Source organism: Paramisgurnus dabryanus, chromosome 23 (assembly GCF_030506205.2).
Source record: "Paramisgurnus dabryanus chromosome 23, PD_genome_1.1, whole genome shotgun sequence".
Lineage (NCBI taxonomy): Eukaryota > Metazoa > Chordata > Actinopteri > Cypriniformes > Cobitidae > Paramisgurnus > Paramisgurnus dabryanus.
Window position 1 is genome coordinate 13388848 of NC_133359.1, and position 17393 is coordinate 13406240.

Here is a 17393-nt window from a genome sequence, read left to right on the forward strand (position 1 = left end):
AGCCTGATTTCAGTCGGTAACTACGGATCCATTGTTATTACTTGCAGTGTCAACATTTACTGAGCACCACAGAATAAAATCAAACATAACATTTTTTAAATGTATTAACCAGGTAGGAAAAACATAATTCAGAAGCCAATTTACGTTCCAATTCAAATACGAAACAAACGAAAAACCATTGCATACCTGGTAAAGGTGAAGATCTTACTATGGATTCCTCAAAGTATCAAAGGTACAGCATCATTGAGTGAATTTCCAATTACAGAAAAACCAAAAAATAAAATAAAAATAAGATATCAAAGATACATGGGGTGAATTTCCAAGTAAAAACCAGCTGAACCATTTACAACATTTCTTTAAATATCCAGAGAGACAAGCATAGGAATTTGGTACTGATTGGTTGTTGTAAAACTCAGGGCTGTCCTTAATTTGCATACAGTGGGTGATTGGTTGATGTTTAGGATGGGAGGTGTCTATCAACATTCAAAATCCGTGGCGGAAGAAAGTAGTTCTTAAACACAGAGGTTGTTTGGTAAATGGACTGCATTTATATAGCGCTTTTAACTCTTTCACCGCCATTGACGAGATATCTCGTCAATTAAGAGAAAACGCTTCCCCGCCAATGACGAGATTTTCCGTCTTTCAGCAATACCGCTATTATCCACCAGGTGGCGCCCTTCCACAACTTTTTAAACCCGGAAGTATTGCCCTATGGCAAGCGGTTTCATGTCCGTGTCTGTTTTAAAGATCGCTCTGAATGGGATCTCTATGAAAAGTCCGTCACAAAAATGGAATTATCTCTGCTTTTTGCTCAAAATGTGGTGTTTTTGCAGAAACCTACCCATATTCAAAAGCTGATTACAAAAGAACCACTGAAGGTAGGATGAAACGTTTTTTTTTTTGTTTGAAAGCAGAGGGTCTGTTCTTTCATTTGGAATATTGTATGTTTATATATTTAAACAAGAACATTTTCTGGAACTTTGGTGAAAATCATGAAAAACGCTGGCTGGCAACTTTTTTTAAAAACGCTGGCGGTGAAAGAGTTAACAGACCTATGGCCATCCAAAGCGCTTTACAATTAGCCTCACATTCACCCATTCACTCCCACATTCATACACCGACGGCGGTGTCAGCCATGCGAGGCGCCAGCCAGCTCGTCGGGAGCAGCTGGGGTTAGGTGTCTTGCTAAAGGTCCGGTGGAGCCGGGGATTGAACCACCAACCTTCCGGTTTGTAGACAACCTACATGAACCACTAGGCCACTGCCTGACATGTTTCCTCATTTTCGTTTTTCAAACGTGTGCCGTCGAACTGTTGTATAAAAGCAATATCGCTCTCTGAGTCGTGTGATATAGGTCTACATCATCACGGCTGTGATTGCCTCCGGCACTCGGCCTACAGCCTTGTGCCTTTGGCCTAATCACAGCCATGATGATATAGAGCTATATCACACTCCTACTCGAGCGATATTGCTTAAATATTCGTATATTATATTAGTGCAACCAAACGCAACAACCAGACATTTTGATGCTGGGAAATGTTTTAATAAACTTTCTGAGTTGCTAACATGTTAGATCCGGGTGTGCCTCATAAGTCTTGAAAAGTGAAGCCTCTGGCTCTTTGATCGCCCCCTGGAGGCTGGCTGCAGTACAAGTCATAAACTTGTCCGCCCTCTCCATTCAAACGAATGGGACTCTGCTCTAAATAAAAAAATGTACACTTCCAATAAAAGTTTCCAAAAGATGGTTTTGGTCCTTTCAAGTATATAGTTATTATCACGCTGATATACACTGTAAAAAATTCCGTAGAAATTGCAGCTGGGTTGCCGGTAATTTACCGTAGATTTACATTTATGTTATTTACTGGCAAGAGTTTGTTCAAAGTTAAATGAACATTAAACATTTACAAGTCTTTGTCTTTACAGAGTAAAACTATAAAAACCGCATCAAGCAAAACATTCTGGGAAACAAAATCTGAAGCAAAAAAACAGAAAAAGGTTGATGATGATTTCTGGTTCCCAGAATGCTTTGCATGAGGCTGTAATTGTATAGTTTTATTCTGTAAAGATAAAGACTTGTTAATATTTAAAATGTATTTAACTTTGAACAAGCTCTTGCCAGTAAATTACATAAATGTAAATCTACGGTAAATTACCGGCAACCCAGCTGCAATAACATTGTAAATTCTACGGAATTTTTTTACAGTGTAAGTTCAAGTGCTCACTTTTGTGATAAGTTTCATTTTAGCATGTAATTTGATGCTATAGAAACGGGGCGTGTCGTTATGATTGGTGTGGTTGAATTGGTTGCGCACGCGTTTGGGCGGAAGTTTGATACCGCGGCTCTGCCTCTGGCTCCACGGACGATTCCTTCTGCGCATGCCTTGGCTCCAAACTGACGATTTTACGGAACATGCCGGCGACCGTGGTCGGACATTTTTGGCTTCAATTCATTACAATGCTGGGAGGCGACGTTGCATTGTCCATCTTTTTTTACAGTCTATGGTTAGATCCACTGGGGAATAACACCATCTAATAAGTCTAATATTAGGCTACATGATGGTCCTAATAATAATTAAAAGAACAGTATGTAGGATTGTGGCCAAAACTGGTATTGCAATCACAAAACTTGTGGCTAAAACTGGTACTGCAATCACACAGCTGGTGGCCAATACACAAAATGACAACATAAACATCAGTTGAGGGCTGCAACTCCACTTTTTAAATGACAATATCCTGGCCGGACCACTGTTGTGAGTGATATAAGTATTTGAAATGAAAATTATTTCTTAATGTCTAGTGACATATCAGGGCCATTTTATGATTAATTGATATAAATTTCTTACATACTGTTCCTTTAAGTAAAAGCCTATTTTAATTTTTTAGACACCGCGTGTATTACATGCAAAAAATAAGATTTTAACATCAATGAATATGCAAATTAGAGTTAATTCATTGTCATCTTAAAAGTGTATTCATTAAAAGCATTTACACCATTAAATTACACATGATAATGTTACCAATAGTTGTCGGATAATAGCTTTTGAAAGAGTGGATTTTTTCTCCTTCAATGGATGTGTTAGCCAAGGATTGAAGATTGTAAACAGTTTTTAATTTTAATTAACAGTTGAGTAACTTTTGGCCCTGAGTTAGATGTTGATTAACACTAAACCAGTTTCCCCAGCTGTAAACCCATTGGTTGTTTTTCTTATAACCAACTGATACCACATTCAGTTTATGTGTTTATGAGTACACTTTCATAATGCTCTCATTTACATGAAGATCAATACTTTATGCATCTGTGAGTGTGGTGGTGCTTATGGGGTGACGAGTGAGCATAAGGGTGAGAGGGAAAAATCACAGTATACTCACTACAAAAATCTAGACTAAACCACTGCTACCCCAGCACTAGGCTATCTGTTTCAGCCGCATATATGTTCTGCTCCTTGTAAATCTATGTGGGGAATAAAGATGTTTGAGTAAATGTTACTGTGTCAACCATAAATTACAACACACATTCAACATTGCTTTGAGAGCACATGAGGCTAAAGGGCAACATTTTGCTCTGTACCAGATTAAAGAAGCAATATGTCAAAGAAACCTGTCTTTTCTGCATTGAAAAAATACAGCAATTTAACACCCTCCTCCTCTGGTAAACATAAAGCCTCCTTAAATACCACAGTGGTTTGCCGCGATCTTCTTGTCCTACATGGAGTTGCACATTTATGGAAAAGGTTCTAGACATACCTATATAATCTAGAATCTACATTTAAATCATCAAATTCCATACACAATTGTTACTGTTGTGACAGCAAATGTAAAACATTGAATCAAACATTAACAATTGAAATGTGATGTTGGATGATTTAACTGCAGTGGAAGTAAATGTGTTTGCATGTGAGTTTTATTTTTGGCTTTTGGGCGCACGTATACTTTGAGTTTAGTATACTTTTTATTCACAGTATTTTAAATGAGACCCCTGGTTATTTGTTCAAATGTGTCAACTTTGATTTATAGTCCTCATGACATTATCATGGATTGTGTAAACCACTCCCAGGTCTCATATCAGATATTCATATTAACAGACAACTGCACCTGTGGACAGACACCTTTATAAACAGGTGCTCTTACATTAAGGGTGAATCACAAACATAAGGAGAGATTTAAAATGCGGATTGCTGCAAGGGTCGGTGTTTTAGTTTTCTGTCTCACAGTTTACTCCCTAGTGTATATATCATTTATCAGACAGGAGGGGTCTAATGATAAGATACAAAGGCCACAAGATCTTGAAGTCCTTACAAGACTGAAGAGAATAGAAGATCAAGTTTCTAAAATAGGTGAGTTATGATACTTTTATGACTGTATACTACTGTGCAATATGTTGACTACATTACATAGCCTAACATTTACTAAAATGTCCTCTAAATTGGTTTAATTCAATTCAATTCAATTTTATTTATATAGCGCTTCTCACAATTGTTAATTGTTGTTTATATTGAAACATGCTTAATAAAATTGTTGTATTTGTGATTTTAAAGGTTTTTTTGTGCATGTTGCATGATTAATAATTACTGACTTTACCATTTTATTCTGTGTTATGATATAGAATTTTTGCTAGAAATTTCTTTTAGTCTGGTACTATGAATAGACTTTGAGAAATTTTATTCCTGTTAAAATAAAAACCTTATTTGATCTTTTCTTTTCAGCCCAATACATAGAGGTAAAAAATGAACAAGTGAAAGAATCTCATGTGGAGCAGAAAAAAACTATGAAAGTTAAGAAGTTGTATCCAGATTCATATCTCTTCAGTTCATGGGGAAATGAACTTTCAGAGGAAGAACAGATACGAGCAGAAAAGCTCTTTCAGGAATATGGACACAATGTGTTCTTAAGTAACAGATTACCAATCAACCGAACAATCCCTGACACTCGAGATCACAGGTAACTGTCTTATTTCTGTTTATTTATGCCCAGATTTGTATAACACCACCTGGCATGCACCTGGATTAAAAGGCATTGAAATATAAATAAAGGCAAATGACTAATAGGTGAATACTGTATGCAGTGATGTAGTAGTACAAATAAACATGATCAAAATAAGTGACTTGAGAAACATTGTGGACCAAATAAACAACAACTGTACAGTAAATAGGATTTACAGATTTAACACAACTGTAGTTGATCTAAAGTGCTTTACATTAGCCTACGTGTGTCAAGGCTAGCTGTAGGACCTACACAAAACTAATGAGCCCCTAAGGCCATGAAAACATTTCGATTGAAATTAAACTTTGATGCTCCTTAATCTGATAACTTCTTTAGATTGTATTCATAAAAGTTAAATATTGCGACTCATGTTATCCTAAACTCATTTTAAATGTACAAAAATGCAGGTGTGCTGAGAAGATCTACCCTAAAGACTTACCTACCATCAGTGTGGTTTTGATTTATTTAAATGAGGCTCTGTCAATCATACAGAGGGCTGTCTGCAGCATCATTGACAGAACACCGCCTCATCTACTAAAGGACATCATATTGGTTGATGACTACAGCTCCAAAGGTTTGTTATTATTCTTACAATATTCACTTATAATGGCTATTTTCTATCAACAATATGTGCTTTGTGATGGCCTATTAATGTGTAGTCCTAAATGTCTTTTATGTAATTCATACAATTATTTTATACTTATTGGTAGCTTTTGAAAAAAGATTTATCTCTTTATTTCCTCTTTTGAGGAGACTGAATTCCTAAGGTCATTAGATTAGAAATAAGGGTTTCATTTCACCAGAATGATGCCACGGAAAGTCGTGTTATAGTCACAAAAAAATGTATTTATTTATTTGCGTCTATGGCACAAAATTTGTCGTGCACGAATGTCTTTTTCGTGTCACTCGCACAAATTTCTATAAATTGTTTTTCCTGTTAGTTGCACAACTTTCTTTTATCTTTTATTGTTTGGTTTACTCATTTATTTTCCTTTTGTTACAATTGTCGCTTGGGGTTAGAATCACTAGATATCCTAACCCAAACCCCAACTCCAGACGAGAATAGTTTTAAAAGCGGAAGAAAAACATGAAGAAACCAATACATAAAAGTACATCTTAACCTGAACCCCAAATTTAACCCCGAGTGACAATGATTTAAAAATAGGGGGAAAATGAGAAAGCAATACATGAAATGACACGAAAAAGACATTTGTGCTCAAGGCGCGAAAAAAGGCTGAATTTCGTGCCATGTACATGTAATCAAATTTTTCGTGACTATAACACAACTTTTTGTTAAATCATGTTGCATTTCATTTAGGTTTAAGACATCCTGCAGTTGCCTGTTATTGCTAAAGTATAAGTAGAGCTCACTGACTTCAGTTTTAAATTTTATTCAGTTTTTAATTATTTTTCCAATAAAGAGACTGAGAAATAATTACAGTCACTATACCATTGCAAAAACAACAAATCTAACGGTGGCATGATGGCCTAAGACTTTGCACAATACTGTAAATGTAGCCTAATTATATTTTTCCTGACAGTTGATCTGCAGTTGGCTCTGGATGAATATATTGATCAAATTAATAAAAATAAGCCTGGTTTACTTAAGAAGGTGAGACACACAAGGCAGATGGGTCTTGCGAAGGCGAGAATCTCAGGCTGGGAGGCGGCAACAGGCCAAGTGGTAGCCATTTTGGATGCCCACATTGAGGTTCATAAGCAATGGTAAGCAATATACTTGATGGATTCGATTTTTTTTAAATAAAATTTATTGCTATAACATTGGATCACTTTGTTGCTCTATAGGGCAGAGCCGCTCCTTGCAAGAATCAAAGCAGACAGGACAACAGTGTTGTCGCCAGTGTTCGATAAGGTAAACTTTGACACCCTGGATGTTGTTCACTATCAGCCATCGGCTCATGGGTTTGACTGGGCACTTTGGTGCATGTATGAGTCCTTCCGGCCAGAATGGTTCAAACTTAAAGACCCATCAGAACCTGGAAAGTAAGTGACGTAGACATAAACACTCCTTCTTTTAAACCACTGGATATCAAACTTTTTGACTTTAAGGTCCCCCCATTGGCCACTGGTTTAATACCAGTGAGATTAGCGAGAGTTTTTTTTTAATGAATAAAAACTATTTAAGCTATGAGTTACCTATTAAAATATTAAAGAGCCCCTATTACATTGCTAAAAACTACGTTATTTGGTGTAATATAATGTGTTTGTGTGGTTTATGGTTCACAAAACACATTATTTTCCTCACACGATGCATAATTGTTTCTCCTCTATGCCCCCCTGGCACCCTGAAATGCTTTTATTTTGTACAAAGCTCATTGTTCTGAAAAGCGCAGTGTCCTCTGATTGGCCAGCTAACCAGTACTTTGCGATTCGTCGTGTCCACGTAAACAGGCCAAGAAAGTAAACTGTTGCTACAATCCATGTGTTTGTTGCAAAGAGATTTAAGTTGGTGATGATAACTTAGTTTGTACCTTTGCATATCGTTAACATGTACTAACAAACACTTACACATATGTAAAATCAAGAATTAGAAAATAGGGTCTCTTTAACGCTTTCCACGCCACCATTTGTTTTTTAAAGTTGCCAGCCAGTGTCAGCATTTTTTATGATTTCCACAAAAGTTTCATGCCTTCCAGAAAATGTTCTTTGAATATATAAACCTACAATTTATAAAATGCAAGAACAGACTATCTGCTTTTAAAGTGCCCGTATTATGAAAAACTCACTTTTTCTGGGTTTTGGGGTGTTCATTTGTGTCTCTGATGCTCCCACACGCATACAAACTCGGAAAAAAATCCATCCATGCTGTTTTGAGTGAGATACAGGTTTCTGAATGTCCTCTGCCTTGAGTCTCAGATTGCGGGAGTTCAAACTCAGCTCCGTTGTGACGTAACAAAAAGTTTCGTCACATTCAGTTTGAATTTTCCCGCCCACCACCCCACTCGCAGGTCTCCACCCACCAGGTAGCTAGAGAGCATAGAGCAGTCACTTGAATGAGACCCTCTGTGCTGTTATCATCTCTCACGGAAATAACAGCGCTATTTGGATATTATGGATTATACTCCCACCTACTTTTAAAAACAAAGTTTTAACGCGTGGTTATTGGAACCCGGAGTAATCTTATATACAGTGTGCTACGACGCAAACAGTCCTCAGATTGTAGGCGATAAGACCTTCATGCGAAATCTGATGTAAACAACAGACTATGTATCTATATTTCACGGATTATACGCATTTGTGGAAAAAAATGGTCATTGGATGTATTTTATTGGACTTTCATGGATCATTCACACATCTGAAACAGACTGGATTCGATTCGCGATCGCGTTGTTTCATCACAAAGGTAAGAAGTCACGTTATATTTTGCATGTTGTCATATTCTGTCACAAAATACTACATTTATGATGCTAGAGCTAAAAGCTTTTTGCCAAACTAACCGAGACCGTACGCCCCGGCTTTTCTGACGAGGCGAGCCTCTTAATAACTTTACGGTGCGCATAGATATATACACGGTCCGGACCTCCCGCTAGCTTCTAGCAATTAGCACGCGGTCCACAAGCAGTATACATCCCCCGCCGGGTCTTAATTTCTGTAATTTGCGAAAATAATACGTTTGAAAATGTTTATAACGGGAATATGTTAGTATGGTCCAGGGAAAACGAGTGTATTGTTCAGACTGCTACATCACAATTTACGCTGGAATTTTGTGTGTCATGATGAGTTTGACACACCGAGACCGGGCCTTACCGCCCCGGCTTTTCTGATGAGGCTAACCCCCGAACGGTCCGGACCTCCCGCTAGCTTCTAGCAATTAGCACGCGGTCCACAAGCAGTATACATCCCCCGCCGGGTCTTAATTTCTTTAATTTGCGAAAATAATGCGCTTGAAAATGTTTTATAATGGGAATATGTTAGCATTGTCCAGGGAAAACGAGTTTAATGTTGTGACTGCTAACGTAACATCACAATTTACTCTGGAATCATTGTGTGTCATGAGTTTCTTCTCCTGTAGTGTACTTATTAGTGATACTTTTCTGTATGATTTGTCTGTTGGCAACATAAACCGTCAATAATAATAATATATAAAATAATAACACCTTATGGTCTGTACTGCTCACGATACCACTGAGCATGCGCACGGGGACATGACGTTAGTAGTGGGGCGTGATCAAAGAAGCAGCAGCTCATAAATATGTAAGACTAGCTCAAAACGGCACAATCTGAACTGCCCTGAAACAGAGGCTACTAGAGATGGGTAACAATCTTTTCCTACAAGCTATTTCGAGCAAACAACTTTTGAAACATGCTTGATGGAACTCATACACTGATATAACTTGTGGAAAAGCAGTCATAAGATGGGCACTTTAAACAAAAAAAAAAAACCCATTTCATCCTACCTTCATTAGTTCTCTTGTTATCACGTCTCAAATATGTGTAGGTTTCTTCAAAAACGCCAAATTTGAGCTTTTGTTAGAGATCAGATTCAGCGCAATCCTCAAAACATACACAGAGTTCTTACTCTTTCACGTGAAGCGTTACTTCCGGGTTGCATAAGTTGCAAAAGTTTTCGCATAATCGACGAGTTAACTCATCAATGGCGAGCAAAGATTTAAGATAAAACAAATAAAATATAAATTCTTATACTTCGATTTCATTAATAGCTCAGAAAAAAAATCATAATTGGTTTTGGTCTGGGTGGAGTGGCCCCCCTACCCCCCAAACTCTGCCTATGACTGTGATATACATTATACAGACAAAATTTTTAATATTTAACAAAATCAGGATCCACATCAGATTTCAGTTTTGTTTTTCTGCATTGTTAGGAGTCCCTCTGTAATGGGTATCCTTGTCGCCGATCGTCAATTCTTGGGAGAAATTGGTATTTTGGATGAAGGAATGGAGATTTATGGGGGAGAGAATGTTGAACTAGGAATACGTGTAAGTTATACTTCACATTTTGGAGCTGAAACAGTCATATGTGTGAAGGGTTAATATATGAAATGTGACTCTGCCTGTGAAAAAATTTTTTTTTAACATAAAATCATCCTACAAAATGTATAAACATTACAAAAAATTAATCCTTAGCCATTTCTTTTATAAACTAAACCTTTGCACCAAAGAGTTCATATTAGTATATCCAATTGGTACGATTATTTATATATATATATATATATATATGGTTAAATATTTGTAATATTTGTATGAAATAAATATATCAGGTCTGGCTTTGTGGTGGGAGTATCGAAGTGGTGCCGTGTTCCAAGATAGCGCACATAGAAAGAGCACATAAGCCTTATTCACCAGATCTCAGCAAGCCCATGATTCGAAATGCCCTAAGAGTGGCTGAAATATGGATGGATGAATATAAATCAAATGTGAATATTGCCTGGAATCTACCATTGAAGGTTAGTAAAAGACAAAGGCAAGGCAGCATTTATTTAAGCAAAGTCCACCCTAAACCTGGATTAAGAAATTAATTAATTTCTTCCCTTTAGGACCATGGGATTGACATTGGAGATGTGACAAAGAGAAAAAAGTTACGAGATAAACTTAAATGCAAACCCTTTAAATGGTACCTGGAAAACGTTTATCCACAGCTGGACACCTGGGAGAACATATTGGGTTATGGTGTGGTAAGCATCATGTTTACATTTGCATTTATTGGTTTAGCAGACACTTTAATCCAATTTAACATTTTGTCAGTGAAATTAGGTACTCTACAAAGCCAGGCTAGAGCTGAAATTAGGAAAGATAAACAACATGGAAGATTTTCAATATATATATATATATATAGGAAAGCAACCATATAAGAAGATATGTGCTTTAATGTTTGGAAGTAAAGAAGTTGTGAATATTATAGAGAAGAGGAGGGGACCAAGAACCGAACCTTGGGGAACCTCATTGGTCAGATCTATCTGTGAGATAAGAATTAAACTAACTGAGTGCAATTCCAGTGAATGCTGACTATCCAGTAGGATGTTTTGTGAAAGATTAGCATATAGTTCACTCTTTAAAAAGGAATGGTAAGAGTGAGACTGGTCTATAGTTGTTAAATGCTGAAGTGTCAAGTGTTGGTTTTGAAAAGTGGGATTACCCAAGCCTGTTTAAATAAGGTGGGGACACTTCCTGTTGTAATGGATGTGTTTACAAACTATGTAAAGTGCAGCAGAGTTATAGCTTGTAGCAGAAGAGGGGGTTGGGTCAAGAGGTCAGGTGGTGGGCCTGGGTATAAGGAAGAATTTTGGAGACCTCAGTCTCTGTAAGGGGTGAAAAAGAGAAGAGTTGAAGATAGCGTGGAGTTAGAAAGGGGTTGTTGATGCTTGGTGCAGAGAATACCAAAGTGGGGGGACCGACTACAAAAGAAGAATGTTGAGAATAGTTGTTAGGTGTTTGAAGTGTCATTGATTTGAAAATAATTGACTTTGGCCTCAGAGATGTTAGCAAAAAAGAGATTCAAGGACACAGGAGCTAAGCCATAGAACAGTGGTCACCAACCCTGTTGCTGGAGCTCTACTTTCCAGCAAAGTTCGCCACCATCCCTAATCAAATACACCTGAACCTGCTAATCAAGCTTTCCACGGCTACGCGAGTCAGATGTGGGGAAGCGGGGTTGGATTTAAAGTAGGCAGGAGGATAGATCTCTATATGAACCGGGTTGGTGATCACTGAATGAGCAGCAGAATGTTATCTTCAGTATTAGAACACTAATATTTGCTAATGTTACTAATATTTGCTCTCAGTATTTACATTTCTGACTGCATATTTGCCTATCTTAACTTCTCCTTTTCAATCTCTTAATTTTGATTTTACACAACAGTTAAAGAACAACATAAAAGAAGACCTCTGCATTGATCAAGGATCTGTACCTGGAAGTGTACCAATTCTTTATAACTGTCATTATTATGATCCCCAGGTAATGTTTAAAGGATTATAATGCAACGGACTTATAATATGTGATCCTTATGTAAAAATCAGGCTAAAGTCTCATCTTCAAGATATATGATCAGTGGGCATTGAAGTTTGATTTCACTCGATTTTAATCTTTGACATGACCTTACTCGGTCAATATTAAAGATATTAAGGTTACATTTCACAAAATGTTTATTACATTATATAGGATTAGTTATGTAGATAACAGTAAATCACCATAAAATGACTTTAGCTAGGTTTTCACATCATAATATGGTTTAATTGCTTTTCTAAGAACCTCATGCTATGTACATGTACATAAGTGCATTAAGAGTGAACCATTCATTTAAATCTCTCTAACAGCATTGTCACTACAGCCGTAATGGGGAAATTTATGTTGGAGGCATCAAATCTCACATTTACAATTCTAACCGGTGTCTATTGGATTCTGGCTTTGGAAAAACGCCAACATTAATTGACTGTAAACATGCCAAAGAGAAAGGACTTAATATACAGTGGAGCTTTACCCAGGTATGGTACTGTGATTTTTTTAAATTTGTTTATTTAACAATCTTAAGGCTAGTCCAAGACTAAGGCCATGTTTACATTGGAGCATTTGCGTTTTAAAACGGCATTTTAAAATGAAAACGACCCTCGTTTAAACTGGCTATGTTTACATTAATGCGTTTACCTTTTAAAACGCATAACTTTTGCCACGTTTACGCCTTTCATTTACACTACGTTACCGTTTTCGACCCTCATAAACTGAGTCCTTCATAAATGCTGAAGACCCTGTTTTAGTTTGAGAACTCCGGGGTTGCGCTGCAGTGTAAATGAACATAGACGGAGTCTTATGTAAACGAACAGCTGATAACGTGACAGTGCATCATTTTCAAAGTAAAAATTATTTTTATTCAGGTAATTGGAGGTTTGCAACAGAGGTTTTGCCAAAAAAAGTAAACAACTACCAACCAGCTATTATAAACGCTATATCGGATTGTTTTAACATGTATCCTTATAGATAATGTCTGTTTTATATTTATGTTTGAGTATTGTTGAGTTTGAATGTTGTTGTAATGTTGTTTATGTTTTGTTTAAATTTAGTTAGCTTATTACGAAAGATAGACTGTCATTTTAAACGCCATATAGGGCGTTGTAAAGGCCAATATGAAGGGAGAATTGTAATGGTCAGACATTATTTCCGAGTTTAATTTAAGTTTTGTTTGCTACTTTAAAATGAATTTCATTTCATATAATCTGTCTCTTAATTTTAATAGTTTTTTTTGTTCATAAGTTTTGTGTATATAAATTAATAAAAACAATAAAATCAACGTCATATTAATATTTAATGCTCGTTTAGCCGATTGCGCTTTATGCTATTTCTGTGTTGCGGACCTCGCACACTTTTAAAAATTAACGTCATATTAATTTTTAATACATTAGCCGGCCACGCTTTTTTGTCGGAGAACACGTGTGAGGGAACACACACACGCACTGAACAGCGACAAGTAAGGGAAGATAAGTTATTTGGTGTTTTTCTGAAAGTCAGTTCGTATCCAAAATTTTCTAATGGACTATAAGATCATAAATATGAACTGCGAACAATGAACTATTATAAATATAACAGCGTGAAATGGCTGAAGAGGAACTCCCTACATTAAAGCAATAAGCATTTTTATAGGCTAAAGCTATACTTCACCTCTTATTATGTTTGATTGAAGTTTGCATTTGCTGAAATTTATTTTTGCTTCAAGTTCGCTACTTTTTAGTACTGTTCACTTGAATGCTTCCTTTTTAAATCATAAAGACCTTTCTGTTTGGTTTATAACATCAACATTAACCTATTATTCATATTAATATGTTGTAGGGGGGAGCTAGAACAATATAAGACTTTCCCAAACACATTTTTATAGGTTCAAAAATAGTGTCTGTTATAGTTGCCAACAAAGGATCCAGGTATGAATTTTTGTCAATATCGCACATCCATAGGCTGCAAAAATGTGCAGAGGTAAGCTATTATTAGACTAATAAGTTATTTTACACTTTTATGTGCATGCCCAGTTACGTGATTGGTCATGTTTCATGCGTTTATGGTCATGTATGATGTGGATGAAGATTCTTTTAAAAATGCCAGTATATAAACAAGGAATGTTTTCATTTTAAAATGCAGTTTTAAAACACAAATACTCTAATGTAAACAGGGCCAAAGTCCTAGTCATGGCTTTAGCTTAACCATGTCTGTGAAAACAGGCATTATTGTGTTAAGTAAATGAGTGATCTTTTATGTTTTATTTTTAGGGCCAAGAAATAAGAAATAAAAATACAAACCGTTGTCTTGAGATTGCACAAGGAGAAGATTCATACTACTATCTTGTTATGCAAAAATGCACAGGTCAAAATTGGAAAATACAACATGTTGTCAAAGATTTTTAATGAACAGAATTTGAAACATACTGTGTCAGAAGAAATGGTCAAACATTCCCAAGCTGTCACCCTTTATAAAGGTCCTAATATGAACCATTTAGAGACATCTGGTACCAATATGCACATTTTAGGTACTAATATAAGCTCTTTAGGTGTAAAGGTCCACTTTTTTTGACGGTGTAGGTGCCAAGTTAGATTTTTTTACTCTTATTCATTTCACCTTTGTGTATTTTGCTCTGTTTTATGTTAAACCATACCTTGTTGGTTTGCAGAACATTTTATTCATTCATCTGTTAACTCTTGCTATATAGATCTTAAAAGTACAGCATGTCTGGCTTCATAAACTTTGGAGGTTTGGGAACACCAGTTTTCTGTATTTATACTGTTTACATAAAAACACTTTTCTGTGTTTTGTATGAATACATTTTATTGTGTACATTTGTTTGTGCTTTAATACATTTGTGTTTCTACCATTAATTCATTGTGGTTTATCACACTTGTACATGTTACTTGACTTTATTAGCTCTTGTTAATATCAATAACAGCTAATATTAGTTGTTTTTAATCTCTCTATAATAGAGGACAGATTACTCTGTATCTAACGGTATATTTGTATTGAATGTTACTGTTGGGAGAGCTCTGTCGACTCAAACCATCAATAAACACTTTATGCACTATGCATGGTGATATTTCTTTTGTACATTTACAGAGTTGTAAATGATCCAAGATCTGAAATACTTTGACTTTCTGACTGTGTGTTTAAAGGGTTTTTTACAGTAAGTGAGAAAACATTTAGTCATAAAACAAATTATCATATAACCTTTACATTTCTCCCTTATCAGAGAAATGTATAGGGAGCAAAGGTTTGTGTACTTGCAGTAATAAAAATCTTAGAGGTTAAATCTCTTTTAAAGTCTGTTGCATTTGATTTCAATGCCAAATAATTTACAGCATAGACAAAATAATTCTCAACAAAATGTGACGCTCCCTGTGAAAACCCAGCTGAAGTCTTTCTTTTGTGATTTTACAATATAATGTAAAGAACCTTCTGAGAAAAAAAATATTTTGATATATTTAATATTGATAAGTAAGGTCATTGATTCAATGTAAAATCAATGTTTGATTTTTTTTATGCTGCCAATCTCATTATTAAGTTATGAAATTCAGCCTGGATTTTACAGACATTGTCACACATGTTAGTATATGTAATTTTGTAAACAGTTGTTTCCAAACTGTGCCAAGGCATATCTCTTTCATCAGTGTATTTGTAATCTGTAAATAATATTATCTCACATCTCTAGGTACACATATAATCATATTCTCTAACATAACATTTCTTATGTGAATAAACAAATGTTAGCATTTAGCAGTTTTCTCTAAATAAATTCACATGATGTGGTTTTAAAAAACATTTTATAAAATTCAGCGTTTTAAAGGTATCATCTTCAGATTTAACCCTTATAAGTCCCTTGGGGTCAATCTTACCGACACTTTTCTTTAGTTAAAAAACATGGTTCTCTTCATCTCAGTGGAATAAGATTTTGTGACTTTTCTAGACTATCTGTAAATATACATATAAAAAACTGGGCTTGATTTGGTCATTCTAAAAATGTGTAAAAAAAATTACCAAAATGGTTTACCTTGGGGTAAAAATGACCCCAATAGAAAATGAATGGGAAATGCAAAAAAATATTTTTTTTTCTTTTTATTTGTCAAAAAAAAATTCAATGCATCCAGAATAAATCTGAAAATTTCAACACAGAAGAGAAGCATAGAGCACAAATGCAATATTGAAAAGACATGCCCAATCACACACAGGACTGCCACAGAGATCATTTTTTAAAGAATTTGGCAAAAAAACAGCCACAGATGCAAAACAAAGATGTAAATTGGTGGCTTCTAATGCTCACACAGGTGCATGCACACACACACACACACACACACAAACACACACGCACAAACACACACACAGACTCACACACAAAGACACAGCACACACACACGCACACGCACAAACACACACACACACACAGACTCACACACAAAGACACAGCACACGCACACGCACAAACACACACACAGACTCGCACACAAAGACACAGTATACACACACACACACACACACACACACACAGAGAGAGAGAGTAAAAAATCCAACTTCAAAATTGTTCTTTCAACAAAGATAATTAAGTAAATTGAACAAAGATTTGTTTGTTGAAGGGTGTCAATTTATTATTTTGTGTTTACTGAATGAAATATCATAATTATCCAGCTAACAAATATTATTTTGTGTAGTATTTAGGTGATATGTAAGTGTTTGTCCAACTTGTTACCCAACTTGCCAAACTGTCTGAACAAAAAATAAAAAAATTGTCTGAATGATTCCCAGCATGCATTGAGACATGTTCACTCCTTTGGTTCATATTTATTAAAAAGATGACCGTTTTAATGTTTGCTGGCTTTATTTATGTTGTTAATGTTAGTTTAGAGTTGAATGATGTTTGTTCATTGTTACCATTTTTGAGAACTGTTTGTTCAGTGTAGAGGACGGCACAGTGGGTTAGAGCGCATCATTGTTGCCTCACAGCAGAAAGGTCTCTGCTTCAAGCAAGGGCAAGTCAGACAGAAACTTTGTTCAGGAGACCTTTCTGTGTGGAGTTTTTAAAGAGCATTTTTTAAAGAATTTAGCAAAAAACAGCCACAGATGCAAATCAAAGATGTAAATTGGTGGGCTCTAATGCTCACACAGACTCAGACACACAAACACACAAAGTTATGACTGCCACAGAGAGCATTTTTATAGAATTTGAAAAAAAACCCCCGCCACAGATGCAAAAACAAAGATGTAAAGTGGTGGGCTTTAATGCCCACACAGACTCAGACACACACACAGACACGCACAGAAAGACAAAGTCACACAAACACGCACACACACATAACATCTAGATCAATTTCTAAAAATACCGGTAATTTAAATCAAATTTAGATCATCATTTATGTGCATTTTTCATACAAATTTAACAGGAAAGCCAATAGTATAGTTGAGGGATTTAAACAGG

At 35.9% G+C, this 17393-nt stretch overlaps 1 protein-coding gene across 1 annotated transcript; it reads left to right on the forward strand.

Annotated features, from left to right (window-relative positions):
* Nucleotides 1-4165: 4165 nt before the first annotated feature.
* On the forward strand, nt 4166-14929 carry LOC135781814 (probable polypeptide N-acetylgalactosaminyltransferase 8). The gene is made up of 11 exons (XM_065292383.2): nt 4166-4334; nt 4704-4938; nt 5388-5554; nt 6522-6705; nt 6787-6984; nt 9825-9939; nt 10221-10406; nt 10497-10634; nt 11819-11914; nt 12274-12441; nt 14209-14929. Exons 1-11 carry the CDS (start codon nt 4166-4168, stop codon nt 14341-14343), a joined length of 1791 nt encoding a protein of 596 aa, XP_065148455.1. The 3' UTR covers nt 14344-14929.
* The last annotated feature ends 2464 nt before the right edge of the window (nt 14930-17393 follow it).

Excerpts from the sequence above, each read along its gene's own strand:
- LOC135781814 (XM_065292383.2), top strand. The coding sequence starts at position 4,166 with ATGCGGATTGCTGCAAGGGTCGGTGTTTTAGTTTTCTGTCTCACAGTT. Across the intron at positions 6,985-9,824 it reads GACCCATCAGAACCTGGAAA|GAGTCCCTCTGTAATGGGTA; the intron begins GTAAGTGACGTA and ends CTGCATTGTTAG. Across the intron at positions 10,407-10,496 it reads CCTGGAATCTACCATTGAAG|GACCATGGGATTGACATTGG; the intron begins GTTAGTAAAAGA and ends TCTTCCCTTTAG.